The following is a 19,050-nucleotide window of genomic DNA, read 5'->3' on the forward strand; positions in this document are numbered from 1 at the left end:
CTGGTATCACTGCTGGTGTGCTGCTTGCAAATGACTCACTACAACAAAATAAAGCACTCAACATTTGGTAGTTTTTGTTTGAGGCTAATTTATAGCAAGAGGCTTAAACTGTTTGTCAGCTGCTATGATGACTTTTTTGTTTTTTTTGGCCTTTGTATGGCTTTATTGATAGGACAGCTTCAGAGATAACAGAAAACAGGGTGAGAGAGAGGAAGGTGACATCCCCAGCGGGGACTTGAACCCAGGGCCGCTGCAGCGAGGACGCAGCCTCTTTATATGGGACGCTTGCTCTACCAACTGAGCCAATGGGTGGCCCATGCTATGATGACTTTTGGTCCTCTGCTTCAATGCAACATCCTGCCATGATGAGGCCCTGCAACTATATGCATCATCATGTAGTCTGAAGGCATTAGATATTCCATGCCCTCCCGACAATGAACTCACTGAACCTCTGTTACAGTCTGTATGTCAGGTAACCTATAAAAATAGGATAATCCTTCATTAGTCCCTCAATGGGGGAATTTGCAATATTCTAGCAGCAAAAAGGGATAACAAAAATAGAGAACATCAATTAAAACAGTAGTATAAAGAGTTAAAAGTATATACTGTACAAGTATAAGTTAAAAAGCTGTAGAAAGAATATAAACAACATAAATTATACACACACAAAAAAAAGATAAAGACTATTGCACACTGAGAAGAATACTTACACCATCTCATATTGAGATGCAGAAACAGCACATTTGGATAATGAAATATCACAGTTTGAAGTCAATTTAGTGTGTGTTTGTGTGTGTGGTCTAATGGGAGCAGCGCTGGTTGTACAATCTAACAGCAGCAGGAAGACATGACCTGCGACTTAACTTCTTCAAACACGTGAAGGGTGTGGTACGGGTGAAACAGCCTGTCACACAAGGACCTCTCCATCGTTGCACAGGGTGGGGTGATGGTATCTTCAGAATTTCTGCAGGTTTGAACAAGTCAAATTTAAGACTTTTTAAGACCACTTTAACTAAATTTAAAGGAGAATTTTGGTCAATTTAATCATGCAGCTTCATTGCTCAAGCTATCCTTGACTTGCCAGTTCCGAAGACGCAAACACATTTGGTCCAACCATTACAGGGCTCCGTGAACGGAGAGTTAGCATTGACAGCTAACAGCATAGGGTCAGGATTTTACACTGTGTATTAAGCTTTAACATGCTCCACATCTCACCCCAAAAGTTATGCAACATCAGCAGACACCTTACAACACAGCACTGTAGTGTGTATGACTCAAAATGAATAAAAAAAGTAGTTAAAACACTGTGTTTGTGCAAGGAGCTACATACCGGTTTGTTGACATCCGTGTCTTCCGGTAGCTAGACCAAACTAGTCTATCCGTCGAGTGTGCGCTTACTCCCTCACTGGTGGAGACAGAAACGTATTCAAGCATTTTCGTTTTTCTGTTCATAATGTACATGTCCATGTTACAGCCTGTCATGAGCCATGAGCCTTACAATAGCCTGTTAAGCCTGTTGAGCACACGCTTGACGTTTTAACCACTTTTTTATTCATTTTGAGTCATACACACTACAGTGCTGTGCTGTAAGGTGTCTGCTGATGTTGCATAACTTTTGGGGTGAGATGTGGAGCATGTTAAGCAGCTTAAAACACAGTGTAAAGTCCTGACCCTATGCTGTTAGCTGTCAGTGCTAACGCTCAGTTCACTCTTCGGTACTGGCAAGTCAAGGGTAGCTTGAGCAATGAAGCTGCATGTTTAAATCGACCGAAGTTCTCCTTTAAGACCTACAAGAAATATGAAAAAAGTACGGAAAAATGCTGTCCCAGAATTACTTTCAAAACTGACCAAATTTATTGCCATTTATAGAGCAACTCAAACAATGAAGAATGGAATGAGTGTGTTGTTTTTTTTTTTTTTTTATTTCAGTTTAGTTTTAATTAGTTTAACAAGTGATTTAGTAGTTTTAGTTTAGGTTTTATCTGGGAATTTAATTAACTATAATAACCCTGGTGTGGACACACACACACACACAATGTCGAGTTAAGCCGAAGATGGTTTGAATGTCGCTTGACTGCGAGGACTTTTAGAAGCTGACTGGTGTTTTTCCGATGTTGTGTGTGACACCAGCGCTTTCACACCAAGTGTGCCCAATTTGAGGGTCCTCAAACAGATTCCCCAGTTGAAGTCTTTCCGGAACTGGCGTGTTCCGATAAATGCCGATTAATTCCGACCGGGCTGTTGGCCACTCACTTTCCTGGATACTTCAGAAAGAAGTTCAACACACAGAGCCAACTGAGCACACATTTCCCCAAAACAAAATACAAACACCAAAAACCGGATGACAACGGAAGCAGAAAATGAACTGGAAAATGAAATTTAAGACCAAACTAAATGTAATTTATGACCTATATGCAAAATATGGACATATTTAAGCCTTTTTAAGGCCTAAAATTGAGATTGTCAAATTTTAGACTTTTTAAGACCCCGTGGAAACCCTGTATCCAAGACCTCTTCTGCCTTCTTGATCAGTTTGTCTAGTCTCTTCCTGTCAGCAGTTGTGATGCCACTGCCCCTGTAGACCATTCCATAGAAAATTGCTAAACGAGCCCAAAAGGAGTCCAAAGGACCTGAGTCTCCTTAATTGAAAGAGTCTGTGTTGATCTTTCCTGTGAAGTGCATTTGTGTTGTCTATCCAGTTGGGTTTATTGTTCAGGTGAACACCCAGGTACTTGTTAGAGTTCACTATCTCAATGTCCACTCCCTGGATGTTGATTGTATCTGAGGGGTGGAGTGTCTGCACCTGCGGAAATCCAGCACCAGCTGATGTGTGATCCACCCCACAAGGAAGGGTATTCTACTGTAGTCTATTGGAGTTGCATGGACAAGCAACTATGTTCAGCATTATGTTTACACATACAACTCAGAGTTACTGTGCATTTATGAAAGTGGTTTATGATACTACGGCATCTGATCCAGAATTATCTGTATTTCTGTTATGTTAAAAAATCCAGACTTTCAGGACATTTCAGGATTAACAAACTCAGAGTTTTCAGGTAGTCTTTCTCCTGTAGGGCTCTAGGGCTTTCCGACGGTGTCCTTGTTGGAGGGATGAAGGAAATGAGATGAGAATTGGTAGCTAGTGTGCCATATGTGGTATTTGCAAACAAGAAAGTTGTCTCTCCTTTCCCATAATCGGAAATGTTGTGTTTTCTGTAATGTCGTCACGTTTTGGTTTTCAGGGCCACAGTAATCCCAAGATTCCCCGGGATATATGTATGTGTGTGTGTATGTATGTATGTATGTATGTATGTATGTATGTATGTATGTATGAGTGTGTGTGTGTGTGTGTGTGTGTGTGTGTGTGTGTGTGTGTGTGTGTGTGTATATATATATATATATATATATATATATATATATATATATACACACATACATACATATATACATATACACACACACATACATACATGTGCGTGCGTACACACACACACACGGTTTTGGAAATTCCTATATCTTCAAGTGATTTTTTTGGGTTCACACCAATATAACTATATATGGAAATTAAAGGTGAACCACTACACATCCTTTCCCAAAATGTGTGCAATAAATTGATAGGAATTTAAGGCAGCATGTCCAAGAAAAGAAAAAAAAAGAACAACTGTTCAAACATGTGTACTGTCTATAGCTGTTAAGGGTTCTACTATAGCTCTGAAAGAACTGCACTGTTTTTCATATTGCATTTATTCTACTGTAAAGTTTCAGCAACAGTCAATTGTGAACGCTCCCTGTATTTCTTTATTGCAAGAAGGCTGCAAGTGAAGCACTCTTCATGTGGCAAAATAACAGTAAAAGTAAATAGGGGTTTGGGGAAAAGTTTAAGTTTTAATTCATAATTACACTCCCATTTTTGATGTGTTCATACTCAGCTGCTTTTCACACAAATTCAAGCCAGCATAGAGGTTAGCATAAGGTTTTCAATTTGAAAATGTTATATCTTTTATACTGGATTGATTAAATGTATCATAACATTATTCAACTTTACTAATATACCATTTAAAAAAAAAAAAAAAAAAAATCAACATCCAGCATTTACTTATCCCTTTAGTTTCTGATTGCTGCTATTCTGTTTCCTTCAGTGTCTCAGTGCTTCTCTTTTTTCTGCTGCTTCTCCTGGCCAGCTCTATGAAAGAAAAAAAAAACAAAACTCCTTGAGTTTTTTTCAAACATTTAATTTTTATCTTAGGATGAAGGTGGTGAAAAAGAACTCAGATGGTGAAGGAAGGGAAAGTGACATGGAACGAATCAAACAGGTTGGTCCCTCAGTCACTATTTGAAAATACAAGAATATCCTGCAAGAAAGCAATGAAGCTCTGTGTTTTGAATGCTTTAGAGCAGAATATTAACTTTTAACTAATCAGAAAGCACAGTTAATGTTATGGCCTGTATTAATAATAAGCGGAGATCCTACAAAAAAATGTTATGTATGTGTGTTCAAAGGAAATTCTTGAAGAAGTGAAAAAAGAACTACAAAAAGTAAAGGAGGAGATTATCAAAGGTGAGTTCTAACTAAGTGTGCCATCCGTTGTAATTACCTAAACCTATAAAGCTATTTATTTGTAAAGATAATAGTTTCTTACCAATGTATTTCTCTGGGTTTTTTTTTTCTTCCAGCACTGATCGAGGAGCTGCAAAGTGCACAGCCAAAGAGTGACGAGAGCTGAAAGATCAACAATGGATCATGAGAAAAATGAAAAAGAGTGAATTTTTTGAGGCAATTTGCTTATATTACTCGACAGAAATTGCTTAACAGTAATTTTATCTTGCATGCAAGAGAACCAGAATGTATACATCTTTCATTCATTCAACTTCAGTTTCAGTGGAACATCCTACTTCATCCTTACTTTCTTTGCAGTATACAATACATGATACAAAAAACAGACAGCCCACAATAAATACAACTGTGTGTTCATTCAATATGTTCAGTTTTGTTTTTGTATGTTCTTTTCTTCTCATGTTTTAGATACTTCACTTATTGCCCTTAACCCCACACTGATTAGTTTCACCTGTCCATTACCATTATTGAATAATATTATTCATTCCCTTGTGTATTAAATCTGTGCATGTTCAAAATCGCCTACTAATGTACTATACTAAGTATCACGTTTATAGTGTGTTTCAGCTGCATAGTATGTAGATTCTGTGTATGTAAGCAATACCCAGTTACCCTATGGCAGAATTGGTATGCAATGGAAGTGCACACACTCAGTTTCCCCAAAATGCTTTGCGCCTGTTCAGACTATTGCATGGTAGGCTGCAAGGCAATCAGTTCAAGCACCACATTGGAGTGTTATTAACAATTTTCATATTCATTTTATGACTAACTTCACTTCTGATCATTTTTTTATGCAAGAAATCAACAGTATCAAAAATGTATCTTATGTTGCTCCACACAAGTGACTAGCTAGTCAGCTGGCTATCTGCCTGTATCTGCGTAGCTGACGTACAGAACCCTCTTTCCCTAGGTCACATAGAGCACTACAGCCAATACAGCAGACAACTTTTGTGCCATCTCTGTCTATTGTGCTGGATTTATCCTTTTTATTTACCCTTTTAAAGTTAAGTGCTGCTTTAGGTAATTTATAAAGTCATTTACAAAGCCAGAGACACAAATCCTCCGTCTACCTCTGATTCCAGCATAGCCACAGTAACTTCCAACATTGCTCTGTCCATCTTTGATCTTGTTATGTCACCTCATACTTTATGTGTTTTAAACATGCTCCCCAAAAAACAGCCTTTATACATCTCTACCCTTTGCCTTAAAATAACTGGGAAACATTTCATAGGATGAATTGGGAAGGGGACATAACATTGATTTACATTTGTGAGAAACATGATTTATTTAACAATTGTTGGCACATGGATGTATTGGGGAGATGGTAATGTGATCAATTTAGTTGTGTGATGCCAAGAAGATGTATTGCTTCAGCAGTGAATAGTCTGCTAGTAATTACATATTTGAACATTCATTTTGTGCAGTATAAACTGAGTACGTACTAGGCAGTATGTTAGTATGTGATTTTCAAACGCGTGTTCCCCCTGTATGATTGGACTTACTGTTCTATGTCAGTGTGCCTCTGCACCACTTCATGAAAAGGGCCAGGAAAACTGTCTGAATGGAGTTTAATGTGTCAGCCAGCACAGCAACCCCTTGACTGTAATCTTATAGGACAAACAACATCAGGTTCAGTATCATGGGCAATGCCTGGACAGTCTTCAGGGTTCAAACTGATTCCAAGGAGGAACACAGAGACAAGGAGACTCTCCTAATAAGGGAAGCCTTGCTTCAGTGATTATCATGTCAAATAAATGGGACTAGCCTACTATAAAGCCATGGTTTGGTGAGTGAGTGATTTGAGTGAGTATTTTGTATTGTTGGCCCATCAAATGCAGTTCATTTGCTATTTAAAGATGATATTTCCTTTTTAAGTTTGTCATCATTATCTAACTGATATTCATACTAAGTGATGCTCAGAAGGCCAACTTATTTTATTTTCATATTTCCATTCACGGGAAGTCCCTGAATGACGCCGCAGAAATTATTCTCAATACAAAATCTTGTCTTGCAAACGTATGTGTATATAATGTATAAAGCACACTCTGGGTGACTGACTCAAGCGACTCAAGTGACTCGAAAACCCAATTCACTTTACTGAGTGACTCATACAAACTCGAGTTAGTAAAAGGAATCAAGTATCCCATCACTTCTCCGTATACACCGTGCCTGCCTCCATCTTACAACCCACCGTTGTGAGCTGGATGTGCTCTATGAAGGTATTCAACTGTGGCTGCTATCTTAGTGACCTCCTTGTGGTTTCCATTTGCTTGCAGGACCCCAAGGTGCTTGTAGCTGTCTACTTATGCTATGTTGACTTCTGTTAGTTCAGCCTCCCAGTTCAGATCATCTTCCCTCTCTTTAATACTATCCAACAGGGCCAGCTCTACGCAGGGGCAAGAGGGGGCAGTGCCCCCCCAATATATGTCTTGCCCCTTCAAATAAAACATTTAGTTGAGAAAGCACATTTTAATATATTTACAAAATTAATATATTACAATTTGACAAAATTATCTGATAAAAGCTGATAAATCAGCTGAAAACGGGACACACACGATACGATACAGTATTAGCTTCCCTCTCCTCTCTGTCCCTCCACTGTGAATGTATTTACAGGCTGTGCAGCGCGCGCACGCACACACACACACACACACAGACACACAGACACACACACACACACACACACACACCCCCTCCCCTCAGCCCTCAGTAAACATCCAATCACTGTTGCAGTATGCAAATGAGCCAAGACCTAGCCTGACAGTGTAGTGTCAGGTTTCACCTCGGCCACAGAGCGGGAAGACTTTGAGAAAGCAGCAGCATCACAAGCACAGAGATGAGTGCCTACTGCATGTGACCAACTGAAGACAAATATTCCGTGTCCAGGGGCGGGCTGGCCATAGGGAGGTTCAGGGGTATTCCCGAACGGACTGTCTGTTCCAGGCCGAACCGGCTGGTGGTCAGAACGTTTTTTTTACCCCATAAAACGGCCGCAGGTGGTACAGCGTTGAACGTTAGACTGGGTCAAACTAATATTTTGCATATTAAGGGGGGATACAAGCGGCCCTTCCCAACTTGGGCTGATCCTTGTTTCTATTGAAATGTGATGTGAAGGCAGTCATTAAACTGCTATTTTCCTGTTTAAAAAAGAAGACAGAGGAGCGGAATAAATTCAAATTAGCAAATATGCTAAAAAGAAAGAAGCCAGAGAAAGAGATGGGTGGAGTAGAAAAATTAAGGGCAAAAAAGAAAAAAAAAATGGTTATATGGGATGCAGCCAAATGCGCCAAATTAACAGAGCTTTTAGTGGTGGAAAGGCGAAGGTCAGCGCAGCTACAGTCAGCCAGGACAGTGAAGACGCGGGACCCAGCAGCAGACCCAGTGCCGGTATGTTGGACTGCAATGGTCGGGTTGTAATTTTCAGGCCCACTGAGATCTCTAGTTTGTGTTTTTGGATGTGTTCAGGGCACACAGAACTAGGCTGTCCACTGATCTGATTGGCTATATCGGATCGGCCAATATTATGCATTTTGTGCAATTTGTGAGATCAGTGTAATGTCTTAATTCACCGATCTGATCAATGTCGTCATTGTCGTGTTGAAACTTTTTGCAGATGTTCCCGTTGCATAGATTGCAGACCGCTTGTGTTTTATCTGTCTCATTTCCTCCGAAGAAGTTCCACAGCACCGACATGTTTGTTTGCTTGTGATGATGTTGCTAGCTAAGGTCACATAGTGACAGGGCTCGAAACATAAATGTCACAAAGACATAAAACACACATTTAAACCAATGAGACGTGTTTGTTTTGCATTTAACAAACAAAGCAAAACAAAAAATCTCATTGGTTTAAATGTACTTTATGTCTTTGTGGCGTTTATGTTTTGAGCCCTGTCACTACGTGACGGACAATAAAGTTTTTTGATCAGATCATGAACGTTATGGGTTTATTTAAACCATTTAATCTTTGATCGGCCCCAGAAATCCTGATCATATAAAGCCTACACAGGACATTAAAGGTAGACTATCAGCAATGTTACACCATACCTGCATAAATCATTAATCTGCTTTATCAACTGCTTTATTAAAAATAAAATATATACTAGCTGACCAGAAGAACACACACATCACCTTATTGCAAAAGAAAACATATTTCAGGAGAGTTCAAAGTTAAAAAGATCATATTTGAATATATAGGCTATACATCCTGTCTTTTACATCCTAACCTGTTTATCATTGTTTCTCTTATTGTTATTATTAGCTGACAAGGGCAGTGTCAGTCATGGAGTTGATGGAGAGGGGCAGGATAATGCCAGTCATAGGAGTGAGGAGGAGGAGGAGGAGGAGGAGATGGAAGAGGAAAAGGAGGAGAAGGAGGAGGAAAGTGGAACAGGAACCACCAAAAAAACAGTGCCAGGTACAGGTGCAGTGTGCAGGACTGGGTTGCATATAATTACATTAAGATGTCATACGTTGATGTTCCAATTCCAGTCACACAGAAACAATAAGCCCATCCACGCAGTTATGTCAGTGGCTCTCTGAACTAGACATCTGTTTTCTCTCCAGTTATTGAGTTATTGCTGATCTTCATTATTAAGTTTTATGCAGATACAGCAGTTCATTAGATTGTTTTCATACTGCAAATAAAGTATTCATGTTAAAATTATGGTTCCACTTGCATCCGACATGTGATCAAATAAAAGGCCTCTCCGAATCAAGCTCCTGGGCTGAATTTCAATCCCAGCCCGCCCCTGCCAGTGTCTGACTGACCCCTTCGTAAAGCCCCGCCCCAGGCTGTGGTTCTGCACTGTTTCATATAATCACAGCATTTTTTTTAAACAAAGCCAGCTTACTTATTTTCTGCTGCAGCTTCCAGCAGCTCACAAAGAGAAAGTTGGACAGGTCTGATGGTAGAGGCCTGACAAAGTGCAATCCACTTCTCCAGGTTGGAGTTGGACACATAGCTAACAAACCAATTCAATGAAGAAACACTGTTACTATAAGCACAGAAAAAAAAACTGCTGGAGCATGATGTGTACACATGATGCCCCCTTCACATTTCTGACTGTTCCCTCATATATGCCTGCCTAAAACCGGCCCTGCTCTCCGACCACACTTATCTTGTCCAAATGACATTCTAAAGTAATTGTAAATGGAATTGTAGATTCTAGTGATGTGAATCAGTGAGTTGATGTCTAACTCACTCCTGGCATACAGCTTTATGTCATCCATGTAGAGGAGGTTGCTGATGATTGCTCCACTCCGAAACTGGTATTCATAGCCACTCTTTGCAATGATCTGGTTGAGGGGGTTCAGGCCAGTGGTGGTTCTAGACATATCTTACTGGGGGGGCAAGGTGGGGCCAAGGTGGGGCCAGTATTTAATCAGAGGGGCACATTAAAAAAGGAAACAAATGATATTATACATTAAATACTTTAATTTTGCTTTACATTAGACTCACACAGAAGTTTATTTTGTACATAAAGAGTGCATCAGTTGAAACAATGAGGTGGGGCCATCAACAATTTGAAATTAAATACTGTAGGACAATACTGCAAAAGGTGGGCATGGACCCCTGAACAAATGTCACCACAGATAATATTTAACTGATGATGTGCAACTGAAATGTCATCAACAATGTGATTTCCCCACACTTTATAACCTGTCATGAAATTATGGAAGCCTTCAGCATGAAATATTGCTGATAATCAGTATTTAACATCTCTCTCTTAGAGAGAGAGAGAGAGAGAGAGAGAGAGAGAGAGAGAGAGAGAGAGAGTAGTCTCTGTACAGCAGGGGTGTCAAACTCAAGTATACAGTGGGCCAAAATTTAAAACTTGGAAAAAGTCATGGGCTAACATTGATATTTATTGAAAAAAATTAACCTAAACAAGTTCAAACACTGTGGAACAAGCAAAGCTTGATATAACTTAATATTGTACACATGCTAAATCAAATTTCAAATAAAAAAAAAACAAAACACATCAATGGCATTCATTTCTTAAATAAAATTTAAATAAAAATCGTATGCCTCTTTCTTTATATGCAGACTTCTTTAAATAAAATAACAATAATAAACCAATTGACTAATAATAATATCCTTCAATAAATGTGCAACCATTCAAGCCCTTGGGCTGGCAAGAAAAAGTGCATAAAGACATCTTTAATGGTAGCTCAGTTTGCTACATTATGATCTACTCAGTGTTCAAGCCAGATACCTGGCATCTCTTCTTGGATGCTAGTTCATCAATATCTGGGCACAGGCTCTGAGCTGAGGAAATCCTCAGGATCGAGCAAAGGTGTTCATCTGTCAGACGACTCCTGTGAGATGTTTTGGTCATCTTCATGAAGGAGAATAGCTGCTCACATAGATAAGTGCTGCCGAACATGGAGAGCATCTGAGCAGCTTGGGTGCGGAGCTGAGGCACTGTGTCAGGGATGAAATGTGGAAACTGTGCGGCACCCACAGCATCATACTTTGACTTCAGCATGTCACTACACTGGAGTTCAATCAGCTCCATTTGGAAGTTGGTAGGTGCGTTTTCCATGCCAACTGCAAACGGATTGCTGAGCAGTTCAAACCTACATTTCTGGACATCAAAGTCAACAAATCGCTGGGTAAACTCGGCACCGAGTGCGCTGAGTTTTTCAGCAAACTGTGCACATGGGAACATGGTGGTAGAGATCTGCGTTTTAATTGTTTGACAGCAGGGAAAATGGCCCAGGTTTCCTTGCAGCATCTGGTTCTTCCACAGGCACAATTTAGTTTTCAAAGCCCTCACTGCAGCATACATGTCTGTGATGATACGCTCCTGCCCCTGAAGCTGCAGGTTCAGTGCATAGAGATGGCTTGTGATGTCACATATAAAGGCCAGCTCACACAGAAACTTTTGCTTCCGGAGCTCTGCTGTGTCTGTCCCTTTGCTTTCCAGAAACTGACATATTTCCTCATGGAGCTTGAAACATCTGTTCAGTACTTTTCCTCGGCTTAACCATCTCACCTCTGAGTGATAAGGCATGTCTGCATATTCTGAACCACACTCCTCCAAAAGAGACTACTACTCATGTTACTGTGGTCATAACATGTTCCTTCTTTAGGGCTTTGCCACACAGTGCTTCTTGATGTATAATGCAGTGATTAACAGTTAGCTCACCCGCACAGTTCTCCTCCCGCATCTTCTCCCGTACCCTGCCCACCAGTCCACTCTTTTAACCGCACATCGTCGGCGCACCATGTGTCGTTAATCCCACGAGTTTATCCCAGGTCAGCTTCATTTCAGTTACACATCTGGAAACCTATTCAAAGATTTACTTTCCAGTGGTTGTGCCATACATTGATTTTAGTCCCAAAAGTTCCTCCATATCACACAGACTTGAGTCCACTCCACGGATGAGGACTGCCAGCTGGGCAGTATCAGATGTGTCACTGCTCTCATCCACAGCAAGAGTGAATGCAACAAAATCTTTTCCCTTTTCCATCAGCTGGTCATGTAGATTGGTGGCAAGATCACATGTTCGATCTGCTACTGTGTTTCTGCTCAGGCTCACATTTGAAAATGCTTGCTCTTTCATGGGGAAACAACATCACAAACTTTCATCATGCACTTTTTCACAAACTCTCCCTCATTGAAGGGCCGGGCTGATTTTGCAATCTCTGCTGCCACAATAAAACTCGCCTTTACAGCAGCTTCACTTTGTGATATTACTTTTTTGAACATAGTCTGTTGTGAAACCAAACTTCTTTTCATCTCCTCTACTTTCTGGCACCTTTGAGTCATGTCCATGTCCTTGTACTTGTCGTGGTGTTTCGTTTCATAGTGTCTTCTAATGTTGTACTCTGGTTATAGCCACGTTGGCTCCACATACAAGACAAAGAGGTCTGTCTTTTACATATGTAAACAGATATTCTACCTGCCACCTGTCCAGAAAGCTCCTGTTTTCTGCTTATCTTTCCATCATTTTTGGGATGGATGGCACGGTGCCAGTAGCAGCATGAGGTTGCTATGACTACTGTCAATAGAGGAGAGGGTGTTTATGGGTCCTGTACTGATTGATGAGCCAAAACATGAGCAGAGCATTCTGGGAGTTGTAGTATTAGTGGTACATGCGCTGTAAAATACCAGCGGGCCAGCTCTAGTAGTCATTTGGTATTGGCTCGTGGGCCAAATACAATTACACTGCGGGCCAAATATGGCCTGCGGGCCAGAGTTTGACACCTATGCTATACAGTATATGTCTTAGGTATCCCAATCAGGTGTGAGCCCCCCATATAATACAGGTGTGTCCAATCACATGAAGACATTAAGATTACAGAACTGGTTAGAGGCCGTATTTAGGTGAATTAGAGATAATGCTGTGCTTGTGATGTTTAATAACTGTATGTTAAATATAGGTGTGTTAATTTCTTTGGACCTGGAGAAGACCAACATTTTTTTTCATGTCCATATGAAAAAAAAAAGTAGTTTCAATATTAACATTAGGGCAGACAGCGGGAACAGTAGCTGTAGTTTTGAAGCATGATATACTGTGTATATATTGCAAGGTGTTGTGGAACAGGTGGGTAGAGCGACCAAAGAAAAGAGGGAGAGAGTCTGGGCATGTCATTGCAGGTCTTCATCTTCACATAGCCTTTGTCTAGGGGCTCCAGCAAGAGCAACTCCACTAACACATTCACTGTGTGCACCTTGAATCCTGCAGACTGAAGCAGAGAGGACTGAGCAAAGAACAGACCCAAGCAGGCTGTGGCAGAACAAAAGATCAAAGAGATGGTGGAGACAGGCCTCACTGAGTCCTCCTCCAGCCCCCGGGCAGCTCTGGTGATTTGGACAAGAAAGAGGACTGCTCCTGGTGGGTTACTGTGGTCTACTGACACAAAGACTCCTACCCACAATGTAGATGATGCCCTAAACTACATTGTGGGGTCTTGCTGATCATACTTTAAAAAAAAAACAAACAAACAAACAAAAAAACCTCTCAAACCCAAACTTTTCCAAAACACTGAAAAAAAAGCTCCACTCAACTCAACAAATGCCTTCTCAGCATCAAGTCTAAAGGTTCCAGGATCCAATGGATCCTTGGCTTTTTTAAGGATCAATTAAATGAGAGCATCATTAAAAGTGTCAGGGAGGAAGCCCAAAGTACTTGCTTCACTGTAGATCTTGGTCAAGACAGGTGCAAGCACATCTGCTTTATTTCTGTTATATAGGTGAGGGACAACCAGGTGGACCCTTGACCGATTTGTTGTCCACCACGCAACACCAGAGGCAGATATGGTATGTAAAAACAATTAAGAATGTTTTTTTAAGTCCAATAAATGTCAGGATTTTATGGCCAAAAAAAATGTTTATTGTAATAAACACATGCAATTGATGAATAATAGATAAAGAATACACACTATACTACATACATATATACAATCTCACACATGTCAGTTCAAACAGTTCATAGATAGACAGATAGACAGATATATAGATAAATAGACAGATAGATAGATAGATAGATAGATAGATAGATAGATAGATAGATAGATAGATAGATAGATAGATAGATAGATAGATAGGCAGTTGATACTACACATAAACTATATATTAGTAAGAAAGTTACAACTTTGTATTGCGTTCTGTTATTTTCTACTATTTTCAGTTAAGCAGGACAGTTCTGTTAAATAAATATTTATTTCATTCTGTCAAGTTTAGCTGGACAGACTTCTGTTAAAAATATTTTTTTATTTTGCACTAAAAAAAACTAATTGTTGAATAACATTTTTTTCTATGTATTTGTTTCACTCAAAAACATGCATCGAATTTAATTCAGATTTGACCTGCCAACTAGGTGTAGCACCCTACCCTGGTGATTGAAAATACCTACTTATTTACAATGAACTATGTAGAAAGTATCACTGTGAGCGGGCTCTGGGTTCTTAATTTTAAGGTTTTGTAGTGCCGTATTAACCTATGTATTGACCATGGCAAGATATACTTTATCCAGTGATGCCAGTAACGGGTTACTTAGTAACGCTTTATTGGCACATTAATCACTAATAGGATTACCTTTTCAAGGTAACTGTGGCAACACTGAGTTTATCTTACAAATAAGGTAAGTAACAATAATTGGTTGGTGCCTCCACTTAGTAGATTATGAAATAAGATATGAAAAATCTACCAAGAAATAATATGAATTTAAATGACTTTGTATGGGCTGGTCCTTTAATTTATTCAGTACATATGTTTTAACCAACGAATCCCTGTGCTTTATTCTAATTATCACTCATGCACTGTACTTTAAAAATAAAATTAGTGTATTAAGAAAAATATGAGTATCAAATATAACTCACTATTAAACACAAAAAATATCACTTATGACAGACTTTTCAGTCAAATTCACAGTACATCTCAATAAACACAAATTTAGTACCCAAAAGAATGTGCACTGTTGATCAAATCAAACAGTCTCAGAATAATACATTGCAGGCCTGAATCAGTGCTTGGTTATGGTGAGGAATATCGCTGTATTAGCATATATATATATATATATATATATATATATATATATATATATATATATATATATATATATATATATATATATATATATATATATATATATATATATATATATACACACACACACACACAGGGTGTCCCAAAAAATGTATACACACTTTAAATAATTGTAAAGTGGGTGTTTATTAAAATACATTTAATTTTAAAAATGTAATAGAATTTACAAACATTTGATTGTCACCGCCTGTTCTCAAACTGACGTACGTTCGGGTCTAGACACTGACAAAGTGAAGCAACGCAATCGCACACGTCACGAAACAACTCTCGGTATTTGCGTGCAATTACACTCAATGGCTGCTCTCAATTCAGCGATTGTTGCAGGTCTCATAGTGTGGACTTTGTTGGTATCCCCTTGCTGATGATAAAACTCATCATCTTCAAAGTCTTCGCTAATACTTGGCATGACGGACTGTTGCAGCAATTGAGTTATCAGCTGCTTAAGTGTGTATACATTTTTTTGGGACACCCTGTATACATACATACGTCCACACACACATACATATATGCACACACATATATACATATACATACATACATACATACATACATACGCTCACGTATATTCTCGACTGCTTCATACCAATTTAAAAAAAGAGTGCCTTGTCATAAATGAAAGATGGCCCTACAGTGTCACCATACACAGTCACATAGTTTTGAGAAGAACTTGCGCCGTCTTGTCTGCAGAAGGCGGTGTGAGTTCAGCCATCAGTGAACACCTACCTAATACCCAGAAGAAGAGAGTCCATGGTGTTTTCCTGGGTGGATGGCCTGCACTGGATCTAGCCTGTCAAAACTGCAGTGAAACGAGAGCAACGTGGGATAAAGTCAGAATAATGTTCGTAAAGTCTTGTCGTTATATTAAGTGTATGATAAATCTATTTACGAGATAAGTTGAGGAATCTGTAACTCGTAAGTTAGTCAAGTTTGTTGACTAACTTATCTCGCTATTTGCAAAGCTAACGTTAACATTTACCATTCACCTACAAGAAGGCATATATGATCGGCAATGTGAGACTGTTAACTAATAACATCAGCATTAATTTCATATTCATCAGTAACATTATCGTGGCGTCACAGTGAAAAACTAGCTTGAAAGTAGCCAGTGGAAAGCACAATTGTGTCTTTTAGCTATAAAAACCCACTTACGTGGAATATATATGTGGGATTCGCCTTTAACGTTCATTCAAAGTTATCGTAACTTATTACTTATGTGGCCTGCATGTTAGCTAACATTCAGTTGCCTGAGGTCAATAAACCTTAAGCGTTATTTGGCGTGTAGGTGGTTCAGGCGTTCGGTAACTTTGAACAATTTTCAGTTTGGTTGGTTTATCACTAACTAGATTTACTTTACCTCAATAACTCAGCTGTAGACGGCACGTTAAAAGTTATTTATTACAGACGACTACTGATAACTAAGTTAACGTTATATATTATAGATAGCAGAGAAGCTTCCAGTCAACAACACTGTGATATATTAGCTAGAACTTAGTTAATACGGTGATGTGGTTCGTAAATCCGAAAACTTACCCTAATTTTTTGAACAGCCATGCGTGTTCTAGTAGATGTTAATTTAACGTTAAGTTAGTTAAATTTCTCCAGTACTGTTACGCTTCTCTGTTCGATGGCCTGATCAAACACGAAACCCTTGGTAAGTGTAGGTTAGCGTAGACGTCACGCATCCCGGAAATGATAAATCTTCGCAGAAGTGCTTTACGGAGTGTTTTTAGCTCATAAAGTTGATAACTCAGACGTCCCCCGCTATCAGTAAAAGCTAAATTCCAGCCAAGACTCACACCGTTTGCCAAAACCAGCTTCACTGTCTATAAGTAATGACAAGAGGAGTATGATCGTAAATGTTTAATTATTAACTTTTATGAGCTAATTATTTAATGTATGTCTACACTATGTGACCCATGGCTATTCAGAAGTTATTTTTTCAAAACCATGTAACTATTGCACGCGTAATCGCGACCAGTGTTCGCAACACTTTCTGTTTATGAATACTTACTGAGAAGAGTGTGAGATGCTTCCCTCATACACTTTGACAGCAGAGGAGAAATAACTAAACTTTTGAACTTTTGTGAACACTATTACATAGCATTCACAATGAATAATTTAAATATAATTTTATGATGTTTTATTATTCATACTAAAATGCTATTTACTTTATATTACAGCAATTTGGTAATCACATATCATAACAATAGTTTAACAGAGGAATAATAAAAACGAGAAGCTTTAAGTGTTCACACCTGAAATTTATTGCCAGTTTTAGTGAAATAAGTATTGACAGTGCTCTTTGGGCATCAAGAATCATTAAAAGTTTTTTTTATTAATAGCATATGAATAGGAATCAGAATCTTTAAAAACCAAAACTGTTTACAACTGATCTGTCCTCCTAAACCTCTGTTTTTTTCACATAGGTGTGTAGTGATGTATACATCAGCACTGAAAATGCACTCTTACTGCTGTCCTGCTTAATAGATGCAAGTGCACAGAGCGCAGGAAATTATCCTGACAAGGGAGCAGAGACACTTATCACTTCTCTTTGAAACCCCAAATTTTCCCTGATACTTTGTACAATTCATCTGCCAAATTAGACCTCGCACCCCCTGAAAGATTAATTAGTTCAGTTTGTGGACAGTTAAGCCAATAGTCCTGTTTTCAGTTCTGTTGAGATTTAGCTTTCTGAGTGGTGAGCAAGAAGAGGTTTTGACTAAACTGACCGCAGGAATGTCTGTCCTATTGTCTGTCTGTCTACATGCCAGTGGGGTCTGTTGGGTTTTTGGTACTGGACATTTAAGGACTATGCAGAGGGGCAGATGTCACTGTGGGCTTTCAGAGCTAGTGAATGTATTTTTTTTTACATTTCAGAAACAAGCAAATTGTTGTTCAATTAATGTTAAAATTCATCAGGTGCCAAATTTTGAAATCTGACCAACAGTTGCAAATAAATCCTGATATTGTGTTTTTTTTTTATCAGTTACACCAATGGTTTTGTACTTATTCTTTTAAAAAAGCTTCTTATGTGTTGAATATAACTAAATCGAACTGACAAATATCAACTGTAACTGAATCTACTCTGATGATTGTCTAAACTGCCCTATTACTCTGTCAGGTGTTTCGAGTCCTATTTCCTTTGTTTCATTCAGCAGGGGCTGTTCAGATCTAGATAACTGTGACTGACACTCGAAGGTCTTGGAGAGAAGTCCACAGTTCCCCTGCCTGACCTCTTGTCTCTGACCCTCTCTGGAACACATCTCTTACCATGAATGAAGTTAATATAGTCAGAGAAGGCTGGCTGCATAAAAGAGGTAAGGAGCATGAAAATCAGTATGATATTATTGTGCTGTTAATCAAAATGAAGAAAGGCTTGGCACTGCAAGTGTTTTAGGAAAAATGCACAGTTGTATCTCTATATCCCAACCAGGTGAATATATCAAAACATGGAGGCCCAGGTATTTCATCCTGAAGAGTGACGGTTCCTTCATTGGTTATAAGGAGAAGCCTGATCTAAATGACCAGACTTTACCACCACTCAACAATTTCTCAGTGGCAGGTCAGTCCTCATATTGATTTCTACTTTATAAACTCCCAGTTGAGTTTTTGTTTTTGATTTATACAGTTCAGTCCCCAGTGTTTAAATCTTAAGCCACTTCATGTAAACACCCTGTTGTGTTTGTCACAGAATGCCAGTTAATGAAGACTGAAAGACCCCGGCCAAACACATTTGTCATACGATGCCTACAGTGGACCACTGTCATTGAACGTACTTTTCATGTGGACAGCAATGAAGAGAGGTAAGAACCAGATCAAATATTACATCAAGCACATTGTTATTCTCCTACTAGGCTTGTGTCACAATATGATGAAAAT

At 39.1% G+C, this 19,050-nt stretch overlaps 2 protein-coding genes and 1 long non-coding RNA gene across 7 annotated transcripts in view; 2 read left to right on the forward strand and 1 right to left on the reverse strand.

The window, feature by feature from the left end:
* Positions 1–6,394, forward strand: part of LOC119030831 (vasodilator-stimulated phosphoprotein-like) — a 28,175-nt gene extending 21,781 nt beyond the window's left edge. For both annotated transcript variants that reach the window (XM_037118730.1, XM_037118731.1), the window contains exons 11-13: positions 4,247–4,313; positions 4,501–4,558; positions 4,675–6,394. In XM_037118730.1, the coding sequence (XP_036974625.1) occupies positions 4,247–4,313; positions 4,501–4,558; positions 4,675–4,724 (175 nt within the window). In that variant the 3' untranslated portion in view covers positions 4,725–6,394. The remainder of the gene's footprint in view (positions 1–4,246; positions 4,314–4,500; positions 4,559–4,674) is intronic.
* On the reverse strand, positions 192–16,839 carry LOC119030832. Of its 2 annotated transcripts, XR_005078430.1 has the most exons (5): positions 16,702–16,839; positions 15,895–15,967; positions 4,641–4,720; positions 4,097–4,183; positions 192–964 (listed from the first exon to the last, which is right to left on the reverse strand). It is a non-coding gene; the product is annotated as an uncharacterized LOC119030832 (long non-coding RNA). The 2 variants fall into 2 exon arrangements; XR_005078429.1 differs by lacking the exon at positions 192–964 and having other exon boundaries at positions 3,727–4,183.
* The window catches only part of LOC119030830 (RAC-beta serine/threonine-protein kinase-like), a 34,075-nt gene continuing 30,297 nt past the window's right edge, over positions 15,273–19,050 (forward strand). The window contains exons 1-4 of one of the 3 annotated variants that reach the window (XM_037118729.1): positions 15,273–16,009; positions 18,327–18,488; positions 18,605–18,733; positions 18,863–18,974. In XM_037118729.1, coding sequence (XP_036974624.1) covers positions 18,443–18,488; positions 18,605–18,733; positions 18,863–18,974 — 287 coding nt within the window. In that variant the 5' untranslated portion in view covers positions 15,273–16,009; positions 18,327–18,442. The remainder of the gene's footprint in view (positions 16,010–18,326; positions 18,489–18,604; positions 18,734–18,862; positions 18,975–19,050) is intronic. The other 2 variants (XM_037118727.1, XM_037118728.1) reach the window with 2 other exon arrangements.

Source organism: Acanthopagrus latus, chromosome 13, assembly GCF_904848185.1.
Source record: "Acanthopagrus latus isolate v.2019 chromosome 13, fAcaLat1.1, whole genome shotgun sequence".
NCBI lineage: Eukaryota > Metazoa > Chordata > Actinopteri > Spariformes > Sparidae > Acanthopagrus > Acanthopagrus latus.